At 45.2% G+C, this 27,805-nt stretch overlaps 1 protein-coding gene across 11 annotated transcripts in view; it reads right to left on the bottom strand.

Annotated features, from left to right (window-relative positions):
- The window catches only part of PHF21A (PHD finger protein 21A), a 208,397-nt gene that overhangs the window by 28,943 nt on the left and 151,649 nt on the right, over nucleotides 1-27,805 (bottom strand). For 6 of the 11 annotated variants that reach the window (XM_058663109.1, XM_058663112.1, XM_058663111.1 and 3 more), the window contains 4 exons: nucleotides 14,030-14,233; nucleotides 6,580-6,831; nucleotides 4,881-4,970; nucleotides 1,420-1,713 (listed from right to left, as the gene is read on the bottom strand). In XM_058663109.1, coding sequence (XP_058519092.1) covers nucleotides 1,420-1,713; nucleotides 4,881-4,970; nucleotides 6,580-6,831; nucleotides 14,030-14,233 — 840 coding nt within the window. The remainder of the gene's footprint in view (nucleotides 1-1,419; nucleotides 1,714-4,880; nucleotides 4,971-6,579; nucleotides 6,832-14,029; nucleotides 14,234-27,805) is intronic. The other 5 variants (XM_058663118.1, XM_058663115.1, XM_058663119.1 and 2 more) reach the window with 3 other exon arrangements.

Below are 27,805 nucleotides of genomic sequence, written 5' to 3'. Positions count from 1 at the left end.
CAACTGCTGACAGCAGCTTTCCTGCAAGAGTGTGGCTTGCTTTCAACACTCTTCTTTCTCATCACTGGGCTGTCTTTAATAGGATTCAGTTGAGCTGATGGCCTAGAAACCCTTTTTCTTGTTTTTAGGGGTTTTTCTGCCACAGGAGCTTTAAGAATGTTTAGAGGTCACCTGTATTACACTGTAGCCTAATTTAAATTTTTAAAATGATATATTTTTTATTATTATTTCCATTATTTTCCATGGCATAATTTTATATGTATATGGATACCTCCTTGTCCCCACTTTTCCCCTCCCATCTTTTCCCCCATATTATCACAGTAGCGTAATTCCTTAGTAACAGTTACAAGTTTAACTTTCTGCTATATAAGTGTATTCACTTCCATTTACTTGAAAGAACAAGAGAGTGAGAAAGCAGGCAGGAGCGAGCCTGACAGCTTACATCTACTGGTTCACTCCCAACAGCCAGGGCTGGGTCAAGCTGAAGCCAGGAGCCAGGAACTACACAGATCTCCCACCAAGGGAACAGGGGCCCAAGTACTTGAACCATCACCTGCCTCCTCCCGGTACGCATGAGCAGGAAGTCGGAGGAGCAGCAGAGCAGCAGGCACTGCGAGCAGCACTCTGACACAGGCTGCGGGCCTTCTGGCTGTGGCTTCACCTGCTGTGCCACCAGGCCTGCCTCTAACCTCATGTTTAAAAGAGAAATTCTGACTTCAGAAAATTTAAATGACAGCTTTCAATATTTCAGCTGAGGCGGCTTGATGCTGTGGAGCAGAGATGGAGACTGTCTAGGCCATGTTGCTGTGTAAGGCCTTGCCAAGCCAAGACGAGGCAGGATTCGGCAATAAATCTACAGCAGGCTAATTTTTAAGTTGATAATTGTGTATGGGCTGCAAATGATGATATAAATATCCAAATGGCCCTTGGCAGAAAAAAGTTTCACCATCCCTGCTTTGCTTCAGAGTTTTAGAAAATATTTTTGAAATTTTTTTGCTTGGCTCATTATCCATAATAATTAAGATGAATGCCTCACATAAAATCCCTTCCCCTGTTTCCTTATTCAGTCATATCTTCATCTGGGCTGAAATTAATGTGGCTGTTTCTGTTGACTGTCTCATAGTGCTTCTTGACCCGGGGCCACAGAGCCCTTCCATGAACTTCTGCATCAGAACCAGCAGGGGGAGCCCACTGACACAAGAATCTGAAGCCACTATCAGAGGGGAAGAGATTCAGCCAACTTTGTTGGAAAGAGCGGCCCTGGCATTGATTGGTGAACGAACTATCACTGGATGAGCAGCAGGTGTTCGATAAGGGTGCTGAGAGGAAGGGCCCTTGAGGAGACATATTTAGACACATCCCAGACACACCTGAATGGCCCAGCTACTGCCCAGGCCAGGCACACACCCACACCCGTACCTGTTTTTCAAGGCTTGGCTTGCTTAGCTGTACAGTTTGCGGTCCAGCGAGTCTGGTCCCTGGAGTAGCTATCACAATGCTGGTGAGCTGGGCCATGGGGAACGTTTTGGCTATGGTTGCGGTTTGTCCATTGACAACACGGACAGGGTGGATGGAATTCTGGGATGCAGGGAGGGTAGTGGGGGTGAACTTGGTCAGCATGACGGGCCTCTGGATAAGTTGAGGAGCAGCCAGCATGGGAGGAGGTGCTGGGGCAATAGGAATGTTGTTCTGGGCCACAGGCTTGGGTCGAACCTGTGAAGGAAAGAAACAAAATTACTCTATTATTTAAAGAAGCTTCTTAAGTCCTATGAATCTAAAACATCAATCTATTCGATGCAAATATTTATTAATATTTATCTTGATATTATTAATTCTATAAATCTCGGGACATATCATCTTAAAAAGAACCTATCGGCTCTTACAAAGACCCACACAGGGCTTCTGTTCTAAGCCCTCAGCTCTCTCTTGTGTACCATGCTAGCTCTGTAGTCTGAGCTCCCCGAGCTCCAAGGAGGGAACCAGAGACGGGTTCTGCTAGAACCTATGCCTAGACGGGCAAGGAAGTCACCAATGAGCATAGTCTCTTTACATGCACAACTTCAGGTCATCCCTCCCCCGTTTTTGGCCCTCAAACTCTTGGTTTCTTAAAAGATTTATTTATTTATTTGAAAGCGCTAGAGAGAGGAAGGACGGGAAGGATGGGAAGGAGGGGAAGGAAGGAGGGAGGGGGAGGGAAGGAGAGGGAGAGAGAGAGAGAGAACACGAACGAACTTCTGGCCCACACCCCTTATGGCTGCTATGGCCAGGGTCTGCCAGGCTAGGCTGAAGTTAGGAGCCAGGAGCTTCTGCGGAGTCTCCCACATGGGTGGAAGGGCCCCCCTTCTGCTGCTTCCTCCTATAATCACGTTAGTAAATAACAGGCTTTAGAATAATACCTGATGTTTCTTATTCCTCCAACCCTATTTCCTAAATACTTCCCAAATCCATGACTTCTTTTTATCCTCACTGCAACTACCCTAGCTTACAATTGGTTTACCAAAAGATGACTTGAAAAAAAAAAATGGTGTTAAAAACATGGAGGCAGCCTTGCCTAGGTACAAATCATGGTTCTGTCAGTTGGCTAGCTTTGTAACCCTAGGCAACACACCTGATCTTTTGATGCCAGTATCACAAATTTTTAAACATTGACCCTATAGATAACACCGTTTTGCCTTATGCATGAGAGTTGAAGCTGCAGTTCACTCTCTGGTTCTGTTCTAGAAACCTAATAAATGTAGGTATGTCAACAATGCTACCAGGCAACAGGACTCATGATAGTACTCGACATACCAGTTCGCATGGAGAGAACTGTTCCATTGATGGGACTTGGTGCTTCAGCCTTCTGTAAGTGGGATGATGGTAACCTGGCTAGGTCCAATGTGGAGACCCTGAAAGCCATACTTAGGGAACCGCAACAAGATATCCTGGCTCCTGTGGGGGATGTTTCTACGTGGGGCTCTCTTTCCCACTGTCTCTTCCTGGGCAGCTCCAGGGACCGGTGAATAGGCTACTATAGGAACTCCCACTGAAGAAAGATGTCTGATGCCATCTTACTGACAGGCTGCTCTACCTCATGCCAAGCGTGGCCTGGGACAGCCACGTTGAGTCTGAAAGTTTGGCTGAATTCATAACAAACTTGGTGGTAGTTGTTACTGACCTACAGTAGGATATTCATTTTATACTGTAGTTGGTATACACAGGCAGACATGTATATATCTACAAAGCAAACCTGCATGTAGTAGAGGACACAGCAACTTGCTAATATTTCCTAATCAGTTCTACTCATTTTACTTAAAACTCTGGTTACAATCCATTGAATTGGTTTGCTAGCCAACTAGTGGGTTGCGATCCCTTGTTTGAAAAATCTTTAGGTCTAAGGCCTAAAGATTAGACCTCTTAGACCCTACTTAGACCCCTTAGCTAAGTAATACCTACTATGGCTGAGGATTAAAATAAGTAGCCCCTGTAAAGTATCCAGCATGGGGTCTGGTATACAGCAAGATTCTCCACACACTGGCTGTTTCCATTACGACAGTGTTCTAACTGTTCTTTCTGCCCACAGTCTTGGTCATCTTCAATCTCTTCTACACACAGACAGGAGGGATTGTGTGAGACATAAATATCACATTAAGGACTTGGAAATTCTAGTTTAACAGGTACCCCTACTTGTAGGAAGAAAGCCCAGTTCCTGCCAACAACAAAGGGCCCACAGGCTCTGGAGCAATGCCCTGCTGGGGCTTCAGCTCCAGCCACGTGGCCCTTTGCGCTCACACAGCAAATCTCTTTTGGTTCCTGAAACTCACATACATCTCTCCAACATGCATGCATGCTCCACCTTCTGCCCGGGACATTTTTATTCTTCTCCCAAACTTTGTCAGGACAACTCTGGTAAAATTCTAGGTCTCAGACTGCATGTCACCCCTTTAAGGAAATCTTATAGAAGCTTTCTCTAACACTGTGGAAAACAGGCTGGAGGTGCCTCCCACAGGCTCTGATGACTCTGTCCTTCCCATAACTGGCACCTGTATGTGCCTGAGGCTCTGTGGCAGACAACTGCCTGTCTTGAACACTGGCCTCGCCACAGTGCCCAGGTCAGTGTTTGCTGCCCAAGGCATTTATTAAGGATTTATCTAATAAGTGACAGAATTCATCTTATCTCATTCTAGCATTACCCAACCCTCCCTCCCCAGAGGCCATGCAGAAATTGTACCACCTTGCACAAAATTCCTTTATTTTTTCTCTTTGCCCAAAACTCGGGGCCTCAGAGAGGACTTTCATCCTTTGTGCCAAGTTAAAACCCCTGAAGTTCATATATTTAACCTTGAGAAGGTGGAGGGGCCTTCCAGACACAGGAGAAACACACCCAGGACAGTGTGAACAGGCAGACCTAAACCTTTATGTCAAGGTTTTACATATGAGGTATGAGGCTCAACAGCATCACTTTCCAGATGAGGATGAAATGGTTTCTACTGGTTAGTTTGGCTCTTATTTCTTTCCCTGTTTCTTTTCTTTCTTTTTTTTCTTTTTTGCATATGGGAAATAAATTTTAAAATAGTAATTGAATATTTCCCCCATTACCAGGCAGTAAGTTACCATAAGGTTCATAATGGTGTTATCATAATTGTTTTACATTTAGGAAATTTTCTTTTTCCTTTTCTTTGTCCCCGCCACTCCCTTTGGTCATTGCTAACAGATCACAACCATAAAACAAGCTTCTGAATGGCAGAGAGAGCAGCGGTCGGAACGAGTGGCTGCGAATGCGGCATGGCTAGGACGCGCATTCAGCTGCGCTCACAGCCCCTCTGCATGCTGCTTAAAAAGGGCCAGGAAGATTTTTGTTCCACCTGACCCTTCCCTGGGCTTGTCACTGGTTTACTCACCTGTGGAAGAAAGTTTGGACGTGGAGTGAGTCTAGGAGGGGGTATAAACTGTGGGACTTTGATGGGTTGAGGAGGTGTTGCCTGAACCTGCTAAAAAAACAAAAACAAAAACAAAAAAACCCAAAAACAACAAAAAATGGGACAGATAAATAAACCAGAGAGAACAATCATGGTTCAGTATCAAAGCTAGGCATTCTTATTTCTGGCATCAATAGTCTCTGGATCACATGGTACTTTCTGTAAGCAACCACTATAGAATTACTGTCTGAGTTAACACTGCTTCAGGCAACTGTCTTCTTGGGTCTGGGTACTCTACCCCACAGAAACACTGTGTTTGCCTGTGTGGAACAGAGCAGGCTCAGTAACCTTAGGCAATGTCTGAGACATTCAAGAACTCTTGCACTAAAAAACAAAATAAAAACAACACTCCTCTTCCCTCATCCTGGCCCCAAAAAAAGCAAAAACCAAAAACCCTTTGCATCTGCTTGTATTAAAAAAAAAAAAGAGACTAGGTGCTGGTTCAATGCCTCAACTGCTGATCCTCCACCTCCAAGTGCCAGCATCCCATATGGGAGCCGGATCATGTCCCAGTTGCTCCATTTCTCATCCAGCTCCTTGCTGTGGCCTGGAAAAGTAGTGGAGGATGGCTCAAGTCCTTGGGATCCTGCACCCATGTGGGAGACCTAGAGGAGAAGCTCCAGGCTCCTGGCACAGGATTAGCTCAGCTCGGCTCCTGCTGTTGTGGCTTTCTGGGGAGTGAACCAGTGGGTGGAGGATTTTTGTATTTCTTCTCTTTAACTCTGTATTTCTGATAAAAGTAAGTAAATCTAAAAAAAAAAAAAAAAAAAAAAAAAGTGGGTCCGAAGTAGACCTGCTGCCCGGCAGAATGGGCTTGCTCCTGATGTAAGAGTGTTCTTCAGCAGCAAAGGACTTTATTTCTGCAGAGAATGTTCGAACTCTCAGCATCTGGCCGAGTGATCTGGCTGCTGCTCTAAGAACTCCTGCGTAAGGGATAGAACTTCACGTTACTGTTCTCTACTTTCACTCATCACTGGTTACCGTTTAAAAGCCACCAAGGGCCCTTAGCCACCATGTTAAGAAATGAATTGCTTATCAGAATTTGGATATAGTTCCTTTAAGCTTCTGAGAACATCAGTTTTCTAAATGGTTCAATCCTACAAATCTCATTAACAAGTCTTGCTCAAATACTTCCTTCCTGAACAGATCCTTTTCTGATCAAGCCCGGACACCGGTGCTTCTAGCTTTCGAGTTTGCTGACTAGTTTGAAAGGGCCTGGGCTACCTCCTGCACTTCCCAGGGGCCATCCACTGAATGCGGTGGGGACCTGCGAAGCTTAGCGGGGAGATTTCCAGCAGAGCTGTGCACTCAGGTTTCCCAGGAAGGACTGCGGTCAGGCTGCAGCGAGACAGCGTGTATGCCTCTGTGAAGGGCATTTCCACCAGGTTGTATTTCAACCTCAGATAACGCCCTGAATCGGGTCCTTGGTGTCAACACATCTCTGAAGTTATCTGAGCAGCAAGCAGGGATGCCAGGGCCCCTTGCCTGGCCTGAAGGGAGAAGGCTGGCCGCTGAGAACCACAGCAGGACCCTGGAGCTCAAGTGCTACAAATGCATATCCTGTAGTGCTACAAATGCACCCTTGCCCGTGGCCACCCATCCTCAACAGCTGCTGGCTTACCAGAGTGACCGTGTTTTTTGCCACAATTTGGACAGCCTCCGTGCCGGGCCCAGTGACCTTACTGGACGTCTGCAGGTTGACCGGCGTGTTCTGGACATCGGTGCCAAGTACAGCCTTCTGACTATTGATGGCGGTCACCATAGCAATGGTAGGTCTCTGGCCCACGACAGAGGCTGGCATGGTCGCAGTGGCTGCTTTCAAGACGAGAGGTAGTGTCTTTGTGGTAATCATAGAAGCTGTGGTTACAGTCTTCTGGGAAACACGGAGAAAAGGTTTTACAATAACGAAATGTGATCCCCTCAACAGTATGCTACTAAATCCTGAAAGAAAACAAAGCAATAACTCAGTTTCTCAGTGTAACAATGTTTCTTATTCAGGAGGAAACCATATCTGATTTGCTACATTTCTTTTTTTTTTTTTAAGATTTATTTATTTTTATTGCAAAATCAGATATACAGAGGGGAAGAGAGACAGAGACGAAGATCTTCCGTCCAATGATTCACTCCCCAAGTGACCACAACAGTCAGTGCTGTGCTGATCCGAAGCCAGGAGCCTCCTCCAGGTTTCCCACACGGGTGTAGGAACCCAAGGCTTTGGGTCAGCCTTGACAGGCCACAAGCAGGGAGCTGGATGGGAAGCAGGGCTGCCGGGATTAGAACTGGCACCCATATGGGATCCCGGCGCTTTCAAGGTGAGGACTTCAGCTGCTAGGCCACTGCGCCAGGCCCTAATTTGCTACATTTCTTAAACTAGCTTCATGGGTAACTGGCCAAGTTCACTGTAGTAGCTATAGACTAACAAAGGCACAGGGTGTTCAACAACCACTGAGGTGAGGGGTGATTACAGAACAGAAGTGTACGTACTTCTTTCCACTTTTCTCATTCTTGACTGGTTCTCAATTTATGTGCAAGGAACAAAGCATCTCTATTGGTAATCACTATAACCTCCCCAACGGAAAGAAAGCACGTAAATTCTGTCATGTGCCATGTGTCTCCTGTGACACAGGCTGGGGTAAAAGACAGGGTCTTTTGGTTTTTCTTTTTCTTCCTTCTTTCCTCCCTTCCTCCCTTTTTTCTTTTTTTAATTTTTTTTTTTTTTTTGGCGCTTTCTGGAGAGAAAGATGGAAAACTCGCATGAGGATTAGCACAACCATGGCTTCTGAGGCCATAAATCCCCAACGCCAGATAACAAAACCTATGAGTGCGTTACTACAGCACACAGTTATTGATACCAGGGGGTGTGAGTCACTGCCTATCGCCTGTTCTCAGGGGAACTGCTGCAGAAGTGATCAAAGACACACTGAGACCTGGTAAGGCAGAAACAAAGTCATGACTCTCCAAAACCTCAGACAGCTAAGGGCAAACTGAGTGAGGTGAGACTTGTACTGAAATAATTAAAGGAGTCATCGACCAAACAAGAAAAACTAACAACCTCCACTTGGCACACGTCCGTTCAGTGCTATCACACTCCGGGTGTGGGCATCTCAGGAGTTAGTTTGACAATGTACCTGGTCCAACTCGCTGCTTCTGATTCTGAGGCCACTCCATCACATGCCTTTGGAGTTCTCAGCCACATTTGGCTACTCACACTTCCATTAATTAAAACAAAATAAAATGAAGACATGTTTCTCAGTTGGACTTGTCACATTTGAAAGGTTCAAATGCTCCATATGGATACTAGTTACCAAATTCTAGCTCAGTGGAGAGCGCTCTGGTCTCCCGAAAAGATACTGGACAATTTCCTTCAGGAATCTATGGAAGTGCCTCGGTACTAGGCTATTTGGTTGTGGGCAATACTTCAATGTCTGTCTTCCCCAAACATATGAGCTAATCTTTCTATATCCTTTAGCCTTCTTTTAAACAAACAAAAAATTTTATGAGCTAGTCTCATTTATTCCATCATAGCCTAATCAGCAACCCTTATTAATATGCACAAATAACATAACCCAAATCTTGGCTTCCTCTTTTCTGAGGCAGTAACACAGTGGTGGCTTATTCTCTATGCCACTACTTCCTGTAATGTCAAACTGGGAGAAGGGTCACAGTGGTATTTACTTTGGGGCGGGGGTGGTAGCAGATTGTCTATTTTGTATCAGTGATTACAATAAAAGTTAAATGCTGGGCTGGCTTTGTGGTGTAGCAAGTTAAGCCACTGCCTGTCGTGTCAACATCCCATATGGGCCCTGGTTCATGTCCCCAGCTGCCCTGCTTCTGATCCAGCTCCCTGCTAAAGCACTGGGAAAACAGCAGAGAACAGTTCAAGTGCATGGTGCCCTGCAGCCATGTGGACAGCCGGGAAGAAGCTCAGCTACTGGCTTCAGCCTGGCCTAGCCCCGGTCACTCTGGTCATTTGGAGAATGAACCAGCAGAAGCAGATGGAAGAAGACCTCTCTCTGTCCTTCCCCCTCTCTCTAACGCTGCCTCTCAAATTAATAAATCTTTTGTAAAAAGTTAAATGCTATTTAACCACTAGAAATGTATAGCAACCCAGGCTGACTATATGCTAGCAACTATTTGTAACAGGTATTTTTTAACACAGTGTGGTATCAGCCCTTTCTTTCAATTTAAAACATTCATATACAGAGCACTTTTGATGTGGGACCAAGTAACACTGGACGGCATTCAACGCTGGCACAAGTCTGGGCTATGGAGGTAGAAGCTGTGGTCAGCAGAACTCACTGACACAGACTTCACAGCTGTGTATTTTGCTGTGATTCTAGAGAGGTCAGTACATGCATGATTGAAACTTTTGGTCCAAGGAAATGTTTACCAATATTTTGAGTAGCTCTAAACTTACTAGCTATGAAAATATGGAATCAAAACTTAAACTCAACTGAATTATATACTTAGCATTAACTGACACTTAAAAAGCACTCCACCTGGTAGGTCTGTATCTCAGCATTTTTATTTTACTTCACAGATGCTTAGCTGTGGCTGATTTTATTCTCTGCATTGTCACATCTGTAAAACCCTGGACACCACACAGACCCAAGGCAAGTACCATATGTTTCGACAAAAACTTTTTGAAGAACATATTTACTCATACCTCACTGACCCCAAGACAAAAGCACTGGGTGGCTCTCTGCTCTGGGCCGACTGCTGCTTCTGTTTCAAGTAAGAGGGAACACACTAGCTGAACTCTTGGAGTGTTACAGTTTAGATAACAAAGAAAACCTACAACTTTGAAATCCAAGTCTAATGACTGTATCTGAACCACCCTGTAGGAGGAAGGCAGGAGAGAGGTACCCAACGGCAAAGGCATTATTTTGATGAAAGCAATGGTTAACTCTTTGCTAGTTAATGCTGCCTAAACATGCTCAGCACAGAGGCATGGAGGTTCCTTCACGAACCACAAGCTAACACAGACAGACATGGACAGTAGTATCCATAACAAAATCCTGAATTGTTTTGACTATACTAATTAAATGTGATACTGGTTTAAACCTATATGGAATCCAACGCAAAAATTGTAACTTGGAAGGATTGTTCCTGTGGGGTCCTGTTAAGCTCTACATTTTATTTAAGAATATTTTGTTCAGAAGCTCACTGTTCGACACTCAACCACAAATACAACCTTCACCCTCTGTCCATCAGAGTTTGGTTGCTGTTTGGTTTTATCAACTGTACTCTTTTTACACTTAAATTGTATCACTAAAAACAAGACCACTATTAATCCAGGTTAAAAGAGTGTGTCTGTATTCAGCTGTTTTATTCTTTTTTTTTTTAAGTTTTCTTTATTTTTATTGGAAAGTCAGATCTACAGAAAAGAGGAGAAGGGCCCGGCACAGTGGCCTAGCAGCTAAAGTCCTTGCCTTGAAAGCGCCGGGATCCCATATGGGCGCCGGTTGTAATCCCGGCAGCCCTGCTTCCCATCCAGCTCCCTGCTTGTGGCCTGGGAAAGCAGTCAAGGACGGCCCAAAGCCTTGGGTTCCTGCACCCATGTGGGAAACCTGGAGGAGGCTCCTGGCTTTGGATCAGCGTAGCACCGGCCGATGCGGTCACTTAGGAGTGAATCATTAGATGGAAGATCTTCCTGTCTCTCCTCATCTCTGTATATCTGACTTTGCAATAAAAATAAATAAATATTAAAAAAAAGAAAGGAGGAGAAACAAAGAGGAAGATCTTCCATCTGATGATTCACTCTCCAAGTGGCTGCAATAGCCAGAGCTGAGCTGATCTGAAGCCAGGAGCCCAAAGCCAATCACCTGACAGAATAATTCTCCTTCCTCCCAGCATCCCTCACTGCTCATCTGCTGCTTGACAGTTACTCCTTCTGAAGTCACATGTTTACTGCATCCTGTGCACAAACACCCATTTGTCCTTTAAAGGCCTCCCTCTGGTGCTCTGGTACACATGGGCACTCCTACCACTGGCCAGCCCCTTCCTGTCTGTCTGTTTTTGCTTATCCTCTATTTCAAGGAATCCATGACCCCACCACATTAGCCTACTTGCTATTCCTGGGCATGCACGTACGTTTTTAAAGAATTTATTTATTTGAAAGGCAGGGTGGTAGAAAAAAAGAAAGAGGAGAGAGCAGAGATAGAGAGGAAAGATATCTGTTCAGTTGCCATATGCTGCAGCAAGTGGAGCTGACCAAGCTGACCCAGGAGCCAAGACCTGCTCCAGGTCTCCCATGTGGATGACAGGGATCATCACTCACACATCATCTGCTGCCTTCCCAGGAGCAGGAGCAGAGAGATGGACAGGAAGTGGCACAGCTGGGACTCCAGCAGGTACTCTGCTGTAGGAGCAGGCATCCCAACATGAGCTGCGCACGTCCTTTGTTGGCTCCACACTTCTACTTACACCATTCTTTCTACCTGAGATGCTTTCCACCTCTGAAATCCCATGCCTTGGCAAGGCCCTGATCTAATGCCACCTCCTTGGCAATCCCTCTCATTCGTCCAGTCAAACACGCTGTCCTCTGGTATTTTCAGACCTGCTGAGTGGTGCTTTCATTCTAGCTGGCAGTTTGCTTCTTCTTCTCTTTTCCTATATGCTTTAAATTCTTAAAAATAGTCTTTGTTTTATAATAAGCGAATTTATCCTTTATAATACCTTACACAATACTGCACACAGTAGGGCCTCAGTAAGTGTTCACAGAATTAATGAAAATTAAATGATCATGACATGCCAGAATCTTGCCAGGGACCATTTCTCCTTGTATAGCAGAATCTAGCATCAAGACAACATTCAATACATATTGATTAATAGTCTACTGTGAAGACAAAAACCAAAACACCTAGAGGATCGATCTTACCTCTTTTAACATTAAATGTTTCATTAGACAAACCAGTGTTTGGCTACATCAATGAAGTATATCCAGGCGGACCACCAGGTGGGGAGGCACTGTGTCACACTGTCTGGGGACAGCATTAGGCTCTGGGTCAGAACTCAAGAGTCCCATGGAAAGAAACAGCTGTTACAAGCATTTATAACTACTGCCTTGGATGCTACTTACACAGAGAATTTTTCTAGTTAAGGGAGAAGACTACTGTGTACCAGGAAACTGTGTACCGTATGCCATGTGAACACATCTCTTTAGATTTATATATTTTTATTTGAAAGGCAGATTTGCAGAGAGAGGGAGGGAGGGCAGGCTGGAAGGGAGGTGCCAAGAGGGGGTAGAGAGAGAAAGAGAGAGAACAAGATTGATTTTCCGTCTGCTGGTTTACTCCCCAAATATTTGCAGTGCATCTTCTGAGTCTCTCACAAGAGAGCAGGGGCCCAAGGACTTAAGCCTTCCCCTGCTGCTTTCCCAGGCACATTAGCAGTGGAGTGTACGGGTCTCGAACTGGCACCTATACGGGATGCTGGCACCACAGGTAGAGGCTAAACCAACCCCCACCATGTGAATGCTTTCTAATTAAACAATACTTTTCAAAGAGAACAACTTAACCCGACCCTATAGGCTTTTTTTTTTGTCTTTTTTTTTTTTTAATTCATTAATTACACTGTATTATGTAACACAGTTTCATGGGTACTTGGATTCTCCCCACCCCTCCCCAAACCCTCCCACCATGGTGGAATCCTCCACCTTGTTGCATAACCACAGTTCAAGTTCAGTTGAGATTCCCCCATTGCAAGCATATACCAAACATACAGTCCATCATCTTATTGTCCAGTCAAGTTCAACGGCTTCTTAGGTATACCCTCTCTGGTCTGAAGACAGCGCCAGCAGAATATCATCCCGCTTGTGAGCCAGCATCCCCTAAGGAGCCAAGTTAATGTCCCAGCTGTCCCATTTCCAGTCTAGCTCCCTGCTAGTGGCCTGGGAAAAGCAGCAAAATATGGTCCAACTGTTTGAGTCCCTGTTACATATGGGGGAGACACCAATGAAGCTCTTGGCTCCTGGATCTGCCCTTGGGGAGTGAATCAGCATATGGAAAATCTCTCTCTCTGCCTCTCCCTAATTCTGATTTTCAAACAAATAAACTTTAAAGAAAGTAATCCTGTAATCTTTCAGAAGCAATACAAGTCCTGATCAGGGGACTTTCACAGTCAGTATTAAGTGTCTACTTTCTAAATAGCCTCAGGGTAAAGATTAGGATAAAAGCCATATACGTGGCTCTATAGTATACTGTTTTTGTTTGTTTCTCTGGTTGCACATGGTGTGGGCTTTGTGGTATTATATGTCAATATAAGAGAGAAATTGAGAGGACATACTTCAGAGTAGCTGAGTTCAAGTCTTGGCTCCCGCCACACAATGTTTACACCATCTTAGGTAAAATATCTGACCTCTTTGTGCCCTATGTATCCTCTTCTAGAAAATAAAAATAGCAATATCACCTTTCTCATGGGATTGGGGATAGTAGGAGGCTCATATGGATGAACATGGGAGAGTGCCAATCTAGAGTCACTTCTACTGAAGGTTAACTATCTTTGGTATATCATAAATAATTCACTCACTTCCCCAGTGTTGTACATGAGCCACCCCATGTCTATTAATAGTGAACTACAACCGTCCGCTCTCATTGTAAAGACACGGAGAAGATCAAGTGTGAAGACATGGCGCTGCTGAGGGCCAAGTGCCCATGCCCAGGAATCAGAAGATCCTATAGACTTTGAAATGGGTGACAAGTGAGTACATTAAGTATGAACAGGCATTTTTCTCATTTCAACGGTCTTGGAGGAATCTGTGTGAACTATGAATTCTAGAAAAACAATTCTAGAAGACATCAAGTCACACAAACTTTCAGAATGAGTTTTGCAAATAAACGCATCTAGTAATTCAAGAATTAATGTTCAGAAAGCATGTCTCCTCTGTCACTAACCTTCCCCAACCAATACCTGGTCATGGGCTCAGTCCATAACCAGCCACCAGCATGCTTTGCTTGCTCTGACAACAGAGCCCACTGCCACACTAGTTTTCACGAGTCATGCCACCCTTCTGGCTCTGTGTCCGTGGGAACCATACGGAGAAGGCCTGCGACGACATCTCCACACTGTACCTGAGAAGCAGTCAAGGCGGGGGAGGGTGCGGCCGACTGCTGGGCGTGGTGGTGGTGGTACTGCTGCTGCTGGAGCTGCTGGAGTGGTTGTTGCTGTGCTGTTTGTAGTTTGTTTTCAGGTTGTGGCAATGGCTGGATTTGGAACTTGTCTGGTTGTTCTTGTTTCACTATCAAGTTCTTCCGCAGCTGTTCAACTACTCTTTTCTATCAAATGAGAACAAAGAGAAATCGAATCTATTAGCATAAAAGTTGTACTTCTCTGACACCTCGTCTATCATTAGCTTCATTTCAAACTTGTCGCATCTAAAATGTACACACATTCTACATGAGGAGTTCAAAGTACTTCACAGCTATTTACAGTGAATATGAAACTGGTGCTGTATGAAATATTTTACATGTAATGGAACCAAGGCCCACAGATGAAGACAAAGGGAACGGAGCGCACTTAGCAGAGCCCTGGTGTCTGGACCCGTTCGCTCTGTGTGCCAGCCTGACTGGTCCAGCACAGAAGCAGAGAGCCCAGCCTGCAGCCTGACCGTTCCAACTCTGGTTTCAGTGCTGCTACTTCTCAGCTAGCCATGTGAGATTGCGCAGCTTCTTAACCTGCCCGGGCCTCAATGTTCCGTCGTATAAAATGAGGTGATTAGCAGTATTCCTAGGATTCCTAGGAGTACCAAATGACCTAATAATTGTAAAGGACTTAGAGCTGGATTAGCAGATTGTTGGCTATTATTGTGATTATTTTGCATCTGACAAAGACACCCACGATACAGATTTTTATTAATCGAACATCATGCATCTACCCCAATTTAAACATTAAACAAATTTTAAACAATGAAACTTTGACCTCAAGCAAGGAATTAATAAATAGGACTTTTTAAAATGACTGACTTGTATAACTCATGCGTAGGATAGGGTCTGCACAAACACAAACATTTATTTTGGTAGAACAGGGATTAGTCACATGCACAGAAATTAAAAGCTAAGTTTCCTTGAAATTTTTTTAAATATTTTTTTTAAAGATTTATTTACTTTTTATTACAAAGTTAGATATACAGAGAGGAAGATCTTCCATCTGATGATTCACTCCCCAAGTGACCACAACGGCCAGTGCTGCGCCCATCTGAAGCCAGGAACCAGGAACCTCTTCTGGGTCTCCTGTGTGGGTGCAGGGTCCCAAGGCTTTGGGCCGTCCTTGACTGCTTTCCCATGCCACAAGCAGGGAGCTGGATGGCAAGTGGAGCTACCGGGATCAGAACTGGCGCCCATATGGGATCCTGGTGCGTTTAAGGCGAGGACTTTAGCTGCTAGGCCACTGTGCCGCGCCCAGTTTCCTTGAACTTTTTAGGCTTTAGTCAAAGCCATGGAAAAATGTGTTAGGGAATCTTTTCTTTCTACAATAACCCATCCTCACAGAACAGAATGTGAGCGCCTTGAAGGGAGCTCCTCAGCTGTTTGCTGCGCCTGTTCCCACTGCAGCACGGGAAGTGAAGGAACTCAAGACCAGCCACAGGCCTGGAGAGCACCTGTGCCTTACAGCAGCAGGAGGGGCTGGGGGGAGGGGGAGTGGGGACAGGAGGGGCGGGGGGGGGGGAGTGGGGACAGGAGGGGCGGGGGGAGGGGGAGTGGGGACAGGAGGGGCGGGGGGGGGGGAGTGGGGACAGGAGGGGTGGGGGGGGGAGTGGGGACAGGAGGGGAGGGGGTAGGCGGGATGAGGGGCAGGGGGAGGGGACGGGAGAGCAGGGGGATGTGGGGGGGCAGGAGGGGTGGGTGGGGGGGAGCAGCAGGGGCAGGAGGGCCAGGAGAGTGAGAGCCCTCTTCCATCTGCGTCCTGCTGACTTCATCAGCTGAGGTGTGCATCTCAGACAAAAACAACCCACAGAGGAAGTGAACAGAGATTTGAATCAGGGGTTCACTGGAACCACAGGGCCCTGTGAATCTTCTAATCCCTACTGATGGCTCCAACTAACTTTGCCATCTGTGTCTCCAAAGAATACACACCCGCAGGCTATGTACTTAACATTATTTATAAAATATGTTCTGAAAGCCTTTGCGACAATATAAAATTCATTCTTGAGAGAATTTTTATTATTGACTCTTTTTAGACAAAGAAAATAGCCTGTAAAGGCCAATTTGCGGTGAAAACCAATTCTGCTACCTGATACGCTCTGCAATTACTGTTTCTTCAAGCAAACACTTAAAACAAAAACGGATGCAGGGTCCAAAATCTTTGCAGAGACCACTGACTGAATAATCAAAATGTAAATTAATAGAATACCCAAGGACTTAGGAAAATTCACTTTCAAGCCTTCAATTTCTCAAGTGTTCAAGGCAGGGTAAGTGAGCCACTGTGCTTTCCAAGAGGAACAGCAGTGCCGCTGCAGACAATCCTGGGGGCCGCACGTGCACCTTATTGCTTAGTGACAGCCAGAACACAAAGATGTTTAAAAATTAAATCATTATTTGGAGTTGCTCTCAGTCTTCCTCCCTACCGGACATCTGTGTATGAATGAATAAGCTGCAGGGCAGCAGTGGCAGGCAGAGAGAGGCAGAGAGAGCCCTTTAGGAAACAGCTCAACAGGCAGGAGGGAATCCCGGGGCAGGGGAATGACACAGCAGAAACATGACCTCTGCCTCCCAAAACTCAACTTTGAGCAAAAACAGCCCAAGAGGCTACTTAATTACTACACCGGCACAAAAGGAAAGAGTATCTTTGGATTTTCAGCCATCCTGAGGAAATACAGTGGGCTCGCCTTCTACTGCCCAGCTGAAGCAAAGGAGGAGCAGGGAACAAAGCAGGGACCCTGTTCCTGGTGTTATGGGTGACTGCGGACGACAGTCAGGGGACAGACTCAGCAAGGGATGTGGACTGGAGCTCTCTCAGCCATATGGCCAGGGCAAGGTGACAACCAATCAGAGCCCGAAGAGTGGGTGTCGATTGAGTCACAGGCATTCACAACTGTTCCTTCCCCAGGGCCTGAGACAAAGCTGCAGAAGCCTGGAGCAGCCGAGAGGGCAAACAGGATCAAAACACTGGCAGACTCACATTAGCCCTTGAGAGGAGGAGGAAAACGAGAAAAGGGAGAGAGAGAGGTGGGAGCAGACAGAGAGAGCTGTGCAGATTGGAAGAGGTTCAGATCATAAGACTTGCGCAAAGTTTTTGTTACAGGGCAGATCTGATATTTCAAAGAGCTGCTCAGAAACGCACGGCCTCCTGCTCCTTGCTTGCTCACCAGAAGATGAGAACACCAAGCGTGCAGTGGGGCTTGTCTGGGCATTTTTTTTTTTTTTTAATCACAACCAAGGTCTGGGGAAACACGCTGTTTTCTGACTTAAACACAGATGAGCTCCTCGGAGCTGACTTTGCAAGGTCCCACAGCCCAGCCTCGCTGCTGCTGCTGGTCAACCCAGTGCTCACTTTGCTTCCCTGGGGTCCTGACCGAGGTCAGCACCTGTTCCAAGTAACAGCCAGGGTGTGGCTGTCATGCTCATGTGGCACACCGTCTACTGGGGGAGCAGCACAGTTCTCTGTGGCCTCTGCCCAGATGATGTCTTCTCATTGCAAAGGGCGTGAGCCCACAGTTCTACTATAATGTTATCAACAAAGAAAGCATGACTTCTGTGGGTCATTAATGAAATGACACCAGCATAAACAATTTCATATTTTCAAGGTTTCTGTATGTAAGAGAAAGCTAAATGCAGCTCATTATCTCGGGACATTATCCCAAAGCTTTGAGAAAAGGCTTGATTTCACAGACTGGTCATTCATCATTCACTAATAAATTAACAACCGTCAAAAGAGAGGGCAAAAATGAAGGAAATGAGAACACATTCCAGAAAGGACAGTAGTAAGGTGGGGGAAGGGAAAGTAAATCTCTTGTCATCTTCTCTCCTTCATGTATTTCCTATAAACAACAGGCCAATGCAGCCAGCCTCCTGCAGGTTAGCACCGCCCCCTTCAATCCATCTGTCAGGTGCTGCTCCGCCCACATGGCTCCTGATGCCTGGCCTGAGTCCCCTGACATTTGCGTCACCGAGCTTCATCAGGGCTTGTTCAGGCAGAAGAGTTCATGCAGCCTCTGCCACCTCAAGTCACAGCTTTTCAGACAGGTAGTCACCGTGATCAATATTGTGACATTCAGTGATATATCAACGTGCTCACGTGACAAGACGGAGCCTAGAGAAAAGCACAGAATGTTTTAAGTCCGATAGGACAGAAAATCAGGTTTGCTTTCCACTACATCAAGCTATTCCAAAATCTAGTGTTCATCACCACAAGAAGGAGACAGACGGTAGGGACAGGCACCACTCCATCAAGCCCAGCTGATCTCTCCAAGCAAAGGATCATGTTCTCTCTGTGAGGCTCCCTCAAAAGACACTCTGGACACAAGGTCCTGCCTCCCACAGCCAGCTGTCGGTGCTCCGAGGCTGCCTGGTCACATGGTCAGTCACTTTACTCAGCTGTACTCGGTACAGCACCATCTGTTTCATGTCCATTATGAGGGCCACATTTACTCAAGCCAGCTTTATTTTTTAAAGATTATTTTTTTTAAAGATTAATTTTGAAAGCATAATTACTGAAGGAGAAGGACCAACAGAGAGAAAGATATCCTCCATTTGCTGGCTCACTCCCAAGATGGCCACAAAGACTGGAGCTGGGCCAGTCCGAAGCCAGGAGCCAGGAGTTTCTTCCTGGTCTCCCATGTAGGTGTAGGGGCTCAAACATTTGAGCCATCTTCTGCTACTTTTATCAGCCCCATTAGCAGGGAGGTGGATTGCAAGTGGAAGAGCCCGGGACTGGAAAGGCTTCCCATATGGGATACCACTAGCACATGCAGCCCCTCAGGATAGCTTCTTACACAGCACGGTGAAATTCATTGTTGTTTCTTCCACAGGTTAACAGTCTGAAAACATAACTCACCCTCACACCACAGAGTGATCGTGACTGGCAACTCTTCAGAAATCCACAAAGCCAAGAATGATTCTTACTCATCTTCATAATAAAATGCAGTGAAAAGTCTTTCCAATGATTCCAGACGCACCCATTTCTTAAAATGAAACCACTCCTACTATATTTTACATGTGCAGGAAAGCTACCCGGGAGGAACTGCTCTCTGTTGATAAAATCAGGGTTACTCCAAGGGAGAAAAACCTTCCTACTACTCAACTGAAACTCAATCACTTCATTTGTAAGAAACCCCAATATTCCCCACCCCTGAGGACGCAGGAAAGATACGGCATTCCTTGGAATTCACCACACTGCCCTCGCACAGAGTGGAAGGCTCGAGTGAAAGCGCAGATCACAGACAGAAATGGACAACTAAGTGAAAACACCGTTTCACGGACAAAGACCCAGAAAGAGAGGCTGTACACTCCCTCCCGAAGGCAGCACCTAAGACTCAAAATTAGTGAGGCTCTTCCAGAGAATGTTCCGGAGGAGACAGAGCAGAATTCTAATCAAGCAGGAGGAGGAGTACTGGCGGATGCAGTTATAAAAATAAACTTCGCTAAATATAATGACACTTTATTCTATTTGTAAAATACTAGAAGGTTTCCCTTTTGAGATTCAGTTTGGAGTCAGAATTAGATAAATAGCTTGTATCCTTTTTTTTTTTCTGACCTTTTTAAAGGGGAATTATCCTTTAAAATACTGCTTGTTTGACAGAAACAGTATTTACAAACACATCTACCAGGGTGAACTGGACACGCTGTCTTCCAAAGGGAGCTGGAATTCCAATTTTGAGACCTGAGGACACAGATTATTATTTCAGTTCTGCAAGGTTTTATGGAATTTGTCCAGGGTAACATAAATGAATTAAGGAACAGCAGCAGTTCATATTATTAAAGCCTTTTTTTTTTCAGTAAATTTCAAAATTTCTCTGCATGAAAGTTTAACAGATAGTAGAGAACACATATGTCATTGAATTGATTAAACTGTGACTTACCTTTTTAATTAAAAAAGAACCTCAGGGTTTATTCTTACACACACACACACACACACACACACACACACACACACACAATCAGTGGATCTCTATCCCACCACAACAGGCTATGAGACACTTTCTTTGCTAGCCAGCCTAAAGTGAAGTTTACATTTGTCTTATTTAATTCGTTTATGCTCAGTGCCACTTCCCCTCCCCCACTTTGATCTATAGGACAATAAAAGACTACTAACACTGTTATACTCAAAGTCTTATTAAAACTAGGGGGTCTTCTGAGAACCTGGGGATGCCTTTAACTTGCATCAACCAAGAAAGAGGATAGCTATTGGGATGTGACCTACAGGCAGATATAGATCCCAGTATGTAACATGCAAAGTCACTGGGACAACACAGCACACACAGACAGAATGCTAGCTGCTGTAATTAACTTCTCTGAAATAAAACATTACAGCAGTCAAAGTCAGGATCAGTTGGCTTACATTTAAGTTCTCTACCTTTAAGCAATAAACTATGTTGTCACCTCTGCTTCAGAAAATATTAAAGATCAAAGGAATCTATAGTGGGAAGTGCTGAGGAAACTATTTTTTTTAAAGATTCATTTATTTTTTTTGCAAAGTCAGATATACAGAGAGGACAAGAGACAGAGGAAGATCTTCTGTCCGATGGTTCACTCCCCAAGCAGCCGCAATGGCTGGAGCTGAGCCAATCCAAAGCCAGGAGCCAGGAGCTTCTTCCGGGTCTCCCACATGGGTGCAGGGTCCCAAAGCTTTGGGCCGTCCTCAACTGCTTTCCCAGGCCACAAGCAGGGAGCTGGATGGGAAGCAGGGCCGCCAGGATTAGAACTGGTGCCCATATGGAATCTGGGTGAGTTCAAGGCGAGGATTTTAGCCACTATGCTATTGCGCCGGGCCCGGAAACTATTCTTTTTAAAGATTAACTTTTCATTGAAAGGCAGAACAAAAGACAGAAAAGGAGAAAAAGAGAGATCTTCCATATGCTGGTTCACTTCCATATGATGCAACAGCAACAGTTAGATTGGTCTGAAGCCAGGAGCCAGCAGCATGTTCTAGGTCTCCCACATGGGTGCAGAGGGCCCAAGGATTAGGCCCATCCTCCGCTGCTTTCCTAGGTAAATTAGCAGGGAACTGGGTCATAGGTGGAGTAGCCAGAAAAAGTGGTGCCCATATGGGATGCTAACAACACAGAAGGAGGCTTAACCTACTATATCACAGCATTAGTCCCCAGAAAACTATTAAGGATGATGTGGAAACAAGGGAAAAGTATGGATTTAAATTTTTTCTCTGCCATTGTCCATGCCTGCAGTGATGGACTTATGACATTTATGAGGAACTATACTGTTGTAATGACATAGGGGAATTCAGTGGGGAGGGGAGCATTTACAGAGGGGGCGGGGGAAATCCCAAGGCTTATGGAACTGCATCATAAAATGATGATGATAATAATAATAAAATGTAAGAAAAATTTTTGAAAGGCAGAGTTACAGAGAGACAGAGAGAGAGAGAGAGAGAGAGAGAGAGAGAGAGAGAGAGACAGACAGAGAAAGCTCTTCCACATCCACAGGTTCACTTCCCAAATGACCGGAAGGTCTAGACCTGGCTCAATCTGAAGCCCAGAGTGTCTTCCAGGGCCCATGTGTGGGTACAGGGGCCCAAGCACTTCAGCCATCTTCCACTGTACTATGAAGAATACATGCACTAAGACAAGACCATTTCCAAAGGTGAAAAGTAAAAAAAAAAAAAAAATCTACCTGCTCCTGGCTTTGGTTCGGCTCAGCTCTGGCTGTTGCGGCCACTTGGGGAGTGAATCAGCGGACGGAAGATCTTCCTGTCTGTCTCTCCTCCTCTCTGTATATCTGACTTTCCAATAAAGATAAATATTTAAAAAAAAGATTCAAAAACTAATGAATAGACATTTGCAATTTTAGCAGTTGACTTAAAGAGAAAAATTAACAGTGTCACAAATTTGCTTTTGGACAAGATCCCATATACAACAGGGAGGGCTCAATGCAATCGGCTGTGTAACTGACAAAATGACCATTACCTTCAAGGAGTGGGTCTTCCAAGACACATGACACAGGTTGATTTGCACTAATATATATTTAGTGTGAGCTTTCTACGTCAGAGAGAGAAGAAACCTGAACTCATCCTTCAGAATTTCAGAGTAGGTGTGTTTTTCTTTAAGTCAATGGCACTACAAACCTTATTAAAGAACGAGGTTCAGCTACAGAGAAGAAGGCATAATCTCTTAATGAATAAAATGCATTTGCTGAAAAATTTGAATATTTAATCTTATGGGCAAAGGAAAACATTTTTTCACAGGCAATCACAAAATCCAACCCACAAATCTCTATGCAAACAATGAAGTCTTTAAACACACAATTGCACCCCATGTTTGAGAAAGGAACGATATTAATAAAAATGCCAGTATTTATTCTCATTTTCCTCCAGTGCACAAGTTTGTACTAACAGGTCGGCTCATTCTCTTGTGTTGGTCCCCAGCCTGCAGACAACAAAAACCAGGAAGTGCAGGGCTGAAAGGGAGGAGGGTGCTGTACTGCACGTAACAGATCTTGTGTCTTTCTTTTTCAGAGACATTTAGGTTCACAGCCAACGCTGAGAAAAACACAAAGTTCCCATATATTCCTTACCCTCATGCACCTGCCCCTCCCACTTTCACACTATCACCATGCCACACCACAATGGCACATTTGTTACATTTAGATGAACCAACACTGATCCATCACTATCACTCAGAAGGCTACAGTTCATGTTAGGGTTCACTCTGGGTGCCATACATCATATGGATTTGGACAAATGTATAACGACATGTATCAAACAGAATAATTTCACTGTCTTAAAAATCCTGCAATATGCCCAGTCACTCCTCCCTCTTTCTCTAACCTCTGGCAAACACACACTCTCTTCTCTCTCTCTCTCTCGCCCCTCCCCCCATAGCTTTGCCCTTTCCAGAATGTCAGCCATTTGGAATCATGCAGTATGCAGCCTTTCCACACGGGTTCCTTTCACTTAGTGTAAGGTTTCTCCCTGTGTTCTTATGGCTTAATAGTTCAGGCTTCTTCCTTTTTTTTAATTTCAACTTAGAACAACATTAATTTTTATTTATTTGGGATAAGAAGAGAGAGAGTAACACATCTCACCAAATGCCTGCACTGGCCAAAGCTAGGCCATGCTGAAGCCAAGAATCAATGCAGGACCCCAAAACTCAGTGCAGGTCTCCCAAGTGCTTGCGAGCTCATCTGCTGTTGCCCAGGATGTAGGCCTGCAAGAAGCTGGGGTCAGGAGCAGAGCCAGGACTCAAACCCCACACTCTAAGATGGATGCAAATTAATCACTGAGCCAAACACTTGCCCCCACCCCAATTTTTTTTCTTCTCTAAAAAATGTTCCAATTTAGAACAGTACTATGGTAGTTCAGTGATTTTTTGCCTATATAGTCAAACGTGGTAGCTGGCTAATTCTACAATGGCTACAATTCAAAACAAACCAACAAACAGTGATATATCAGCTGTCCCCTGCCAGAAGAATACTAAGGCTCCGTACAGTCAGTGAGCTGACCTAGGTCTCAAATCACATGTGGAATCAGGCTTGACAAAGTCAGCTCCTGAAAATGGACTTTATTTCTTACCCTAAGACCCCAACACAATGATTTGTCCTGTGGAGGATCTGGAGTGCCTACATCTGTAAGCTATCTAATAGGGCTGCCAGGAGGGTCTAGGTAAACCTTGGTCTCTTTCTATCTCTTCCCACTCCCAAAAATGCTGCTTGTAGAACTGGAGAGGCAGTGTGCGGCATCAGACATAACACAACAATTCTAGTATGTCACCAAACAACATGGCCGTGTCTGGTGTCGGGAACTCTTTTTTCAAAGATAAATTTATTTTTATTGGAAGGTGAGATTTACAGAGAGGAGAGACAGAAAGATCTTCCATCTGGTTCATTCCCCAAGTGGACACAATGGCCAAGCTAAGCTGATCTGAAGCCAGGAGCCAGGAGCTCTTTCTGGGTCTCCCACACGGGTGCAGGGTCCCAAGGCTTTGGGCTGTCCTCCACTGCTTTCCCAGGACACAAGCAGGGAGCTGGATGGGAAGTGGAACAGCTGGGACACAAACAGGTGCCCATATGGGATTTTGGCTCATGCAAGGTGAGGACTTTAGTCACTTAGTGTACTGCGCCAGTCCCAACTTTGTTTTTAATTTAAGCTTCTTCACTCAGTCTCCAGCAGAACTACACACATCTCTCAATGGCCAAGAATGCAGTCTCCTGATACACACCCTCCATGTCTAAACCACAATACAGAGATAACTAACACAACGGTGACCTCACACACCACAGAGGCTGTGTTGCTTCACCCAGGGGCTGAGAGAACATGCAAACTGGCGATTACCTTTTGTATGAGCATGTAATCTGATGCTCACCTACTGCCAGGCAGGGAATATGCATGCACCAAGCGGGCCAGGTGTAAGATAATCAGAAGTCATGGGGACCAAGGTCAGCTGGAGACAGAGTGCCTTGTCTAAAGGCAGCAATTAATGAATTGCTTTTAATGCTGAAGGTCAAACAAAATCTCTTTGCTGCTGGATAAAGCCCCTGGGCCACCGCTTTTCAACCCCTAGGTAGAAATCACACTCTCTCAACTGCAGTCACTAGGAAAACAAAGAGCAATGAGGCACTACCTGGAACATTTGCCAACGGCAGGAGACAAGTCCAAAGGATTTTAGAGAACCAGAAAATTCAACTGGCCTTCTGGCCAATCAAAATTTTACCATAAAGTAGTGGCTGAACCATGCCTTTAGTGGGAAGATGCAGGCACACAAAAAACACATCATCACATGGGCATGAGAAGACTCTGCCAACATCAAATAACGAAGACACAGGTTAACTATATGCAAAATGTAAATCTCAAAATGATTTAGAAAAGTTAGAAAAAAACAGACTATGTCACTACTGAATTTTGAAAATTTAGAAAATTCAGTATTAACATATTCTATACTTACACCTACTGTAACAGCTTAGAGGACCTTATAATTAAATCCAACCAGCACACTTCAACTACCATTTTCTACACTTAACTGGTTCTTGCTTCTGAGTGTGTAGATCTTTCAAAATCATCTTTACACGATAAAGCAAAAAGGAGAGGCAGGCAATGCGGCACACTGGTTAAGCCGCAGCACAGAATGTCCGAGTCTCTTACTGGAGTGCTGGGGAACACCAGCTCCAATGCATCTTGCTGTGAATGCACAGCCTGGCAGGCAGCAGGGATGGCTCAAGTACCAGGGCCTCCTGCCACCCATGTGGGAGACCAGAGAGCATCCCTGGTTCCTGTCTTGAGCCTAGCCTAAGCTGAGATATTTCAGGCCTTTGAGGCATGAACTATAGAAGGGGTATGTATGCCCTTCAAATATAAGTAAAAAGTTGCAAACATTATCAAAAATGGAGTGAACTCTAAAGCAAAAATGATGCTACTATTTTCCACAAATATTTCTCTAAAAATGGCATTTTCAAATGTAAGTAATCACATGTTAATGTAGCACTTCACCCTTAGCAGGTTGTCATACTCTTATCAGATAACATTCTTAAAAGTTTGCAAAGTGGGTCAAAATAATTGGTACTATTCCAGATAAGGAAACTGAGACACACGCTGATTGATGACTTATGAAAAAGTACAGTTACCTGACAGTAAAAGAGGTAGTGGAATACAGAAGCCTGGGGCCAGTGCAATGGTTCAATTGGCTAATCCTCCCCCATGCAAGTGAAAGATCCCACATGAAAGCCAGTTTGTGCCCTGGCTGCTCCACTTCCCATCCAGCTCCCTGCTTATGGCCTGGGAAAGCAGTGGAGGATGGCCAAAGCCTTGGTTCCTGTACAGGTGTGGGACACCCAGAGGAGGCTCCTGGCTTTCGATCAGCTCAGCTCTGCTCACTGCAGCCATTTGGGAAGTGAACCAATGAATAGAAGATTTTTCTTATTTTTATTGAAAATGCAATAGAAAATCTTTTTTTTTTAAACAAAAGGAATATGAGATCCTACTCTTTGGGAAACTAGTCTGAATGAAGCTGTATTAACTGAACAGAAGCTAGAGCTTGTTTTTTCAGGGCCAACTTTGCTGGACCTGATGGGAGGCTGGGGGTGGGGAGGGCACATCCAGGAATTCTGAGTGAATGAAAGCTGCTCTAGTGGGAGGAGCTGGCCCAAGGGCCAAGAAGGCCTTCAGTGGTCAGCAGTCTCTTGACACAGCAAAGCGCTAGGAACCAGAGAGAGCCAGGCGCTTGAGGTGCAAGGCAATGGAGCCATCTATGTGTGCGGCGAGCAGCAGTAAGTGGTCCAGCGTGAGTGGCCAGGGATGCAGCCACGGTGGGAGACGTTGCGGCCAGAGCCGAGGAAGGGGCAGCTTGAGGAGTCTGCACAGTGCACGGATGCGGCTCGTTCTGAGGAGAAGCTCCTCTGGAATGTTCTGAGAACTCAGATGCACTATTCCTCCTCTTTTTCTTTTTAAAAATTTATTTATTTATTTGAAAAGTACAGTTAAAGAAAGGCAGAGACAGAGATGCCTCCTTTGAGCCTCCAACATGGGTAGCAAGCATTTGAGCCATCTTCCCTGCTTTTCCAAAGTGGATCATAAGTGCTGAACCACAAGCGGAGCAGTTGGGATTTAAACTGGCAGTCCTATGGGATGCTGGCACTGCAGACAGCGAGTCAACTCACTACGCCACAACACCCACCCCAGATTGGCTGCTCTTCAAGGAATCAGGCAGGGACAGTGACTGATACGGTGGTTAAGGTGCCACTTAGGACACACACATTCTGTATATGCAGTGCCCATTAGAGTAGGGGCTTGGCCCTGCATAGCCTGGGAGGCAGCAGGCGATGGCTCAAGCAGTTGGGTGCCAATCACCCACAAACAAGATGGTGTTCACAGCTCCTGGCTTTGACCTGCCCAAACGTGGCTGTTGCAGGATGTGAGGGAGTGAGCTAGCAGTTGGGAACTCTTTGTGTTTCTCTTTAAAAAAAAATTTTTTTTAAGAGACTGGGGCTGGGCCCGGCAGCGTGGCCTAGCGGCTAAAATCCTCGCCTTGAACGTGCCCCGGCATCCCATATGGGCGCCGGTTCTAATCCCGGCAGCTCCACTTCCCATCCAGCTCCCTGCTTGTGGCCTGGGAAAGCAGTTGAGGACGGCCCAAAGCTTTGGGACCATGCACCCGCGTGGGAGACCCGGAAGAGGTTCCAGGTCCCGGCATCAGATTGGCGTGTACCGGCCCGTTGCGGCTCACTTGGGGAGTGAAACATCGGATGGAAGATCTTCCTCTCTGTCTCTCCTCTCTGTATATCCGGCTTTCCAATAACAATAAAATCTTAAAAAAAAAAAAAAAAAAAGAGACTGGGGCAGATCTGGATAACTTGTTCCCGAACATCACAATCACTGTACTTCCTTCATCTGGGATACTCTTCACAGCAGCTGAACAACAGGCATGCTGGAGCTGTAAGATGAATACGCTTCCACATCTACGTAGCATGATGGACAACTTGAAGACCCTGTTGCTAACCTTGCAGCCTCAAGTTAAAAACTTCAGTTTTGGAACAATGACTTCTATTGAGTCAGTGGAATGGACATTGGGCAGCATTTATACTGGTAAAATTTGGTGATCCTGTGAATTTTTAAAGGAGTAAATAAATCATGGCAAACTTTGCTAAGCAGCCAGTAATATATAAAGTTTAATATTTATAATACATAAAGTTTTATTTACTCACAGCTTTATTTTACTATGTAAAATATAAACTGCATAGCTGTTTTCC

This window comes from Ochotona princeps, chromosome 4 (genome assembly GCF_030435755.1).
Source record: "Ochotona princeps isolate mOchPri1 chromosome 4, mOchPri1.hap1, whole genome shotgun sequence".
NCBI classification, from domain to species: Eukaryota; Metazoa; Chordata; class Mammalia; order Lagomorpha; family Ochotonidae; genus Ochotona; species Ochotona princeps.
This window is presented reverse-complemented; position numbering and strand designations above follow the sequence as displayed.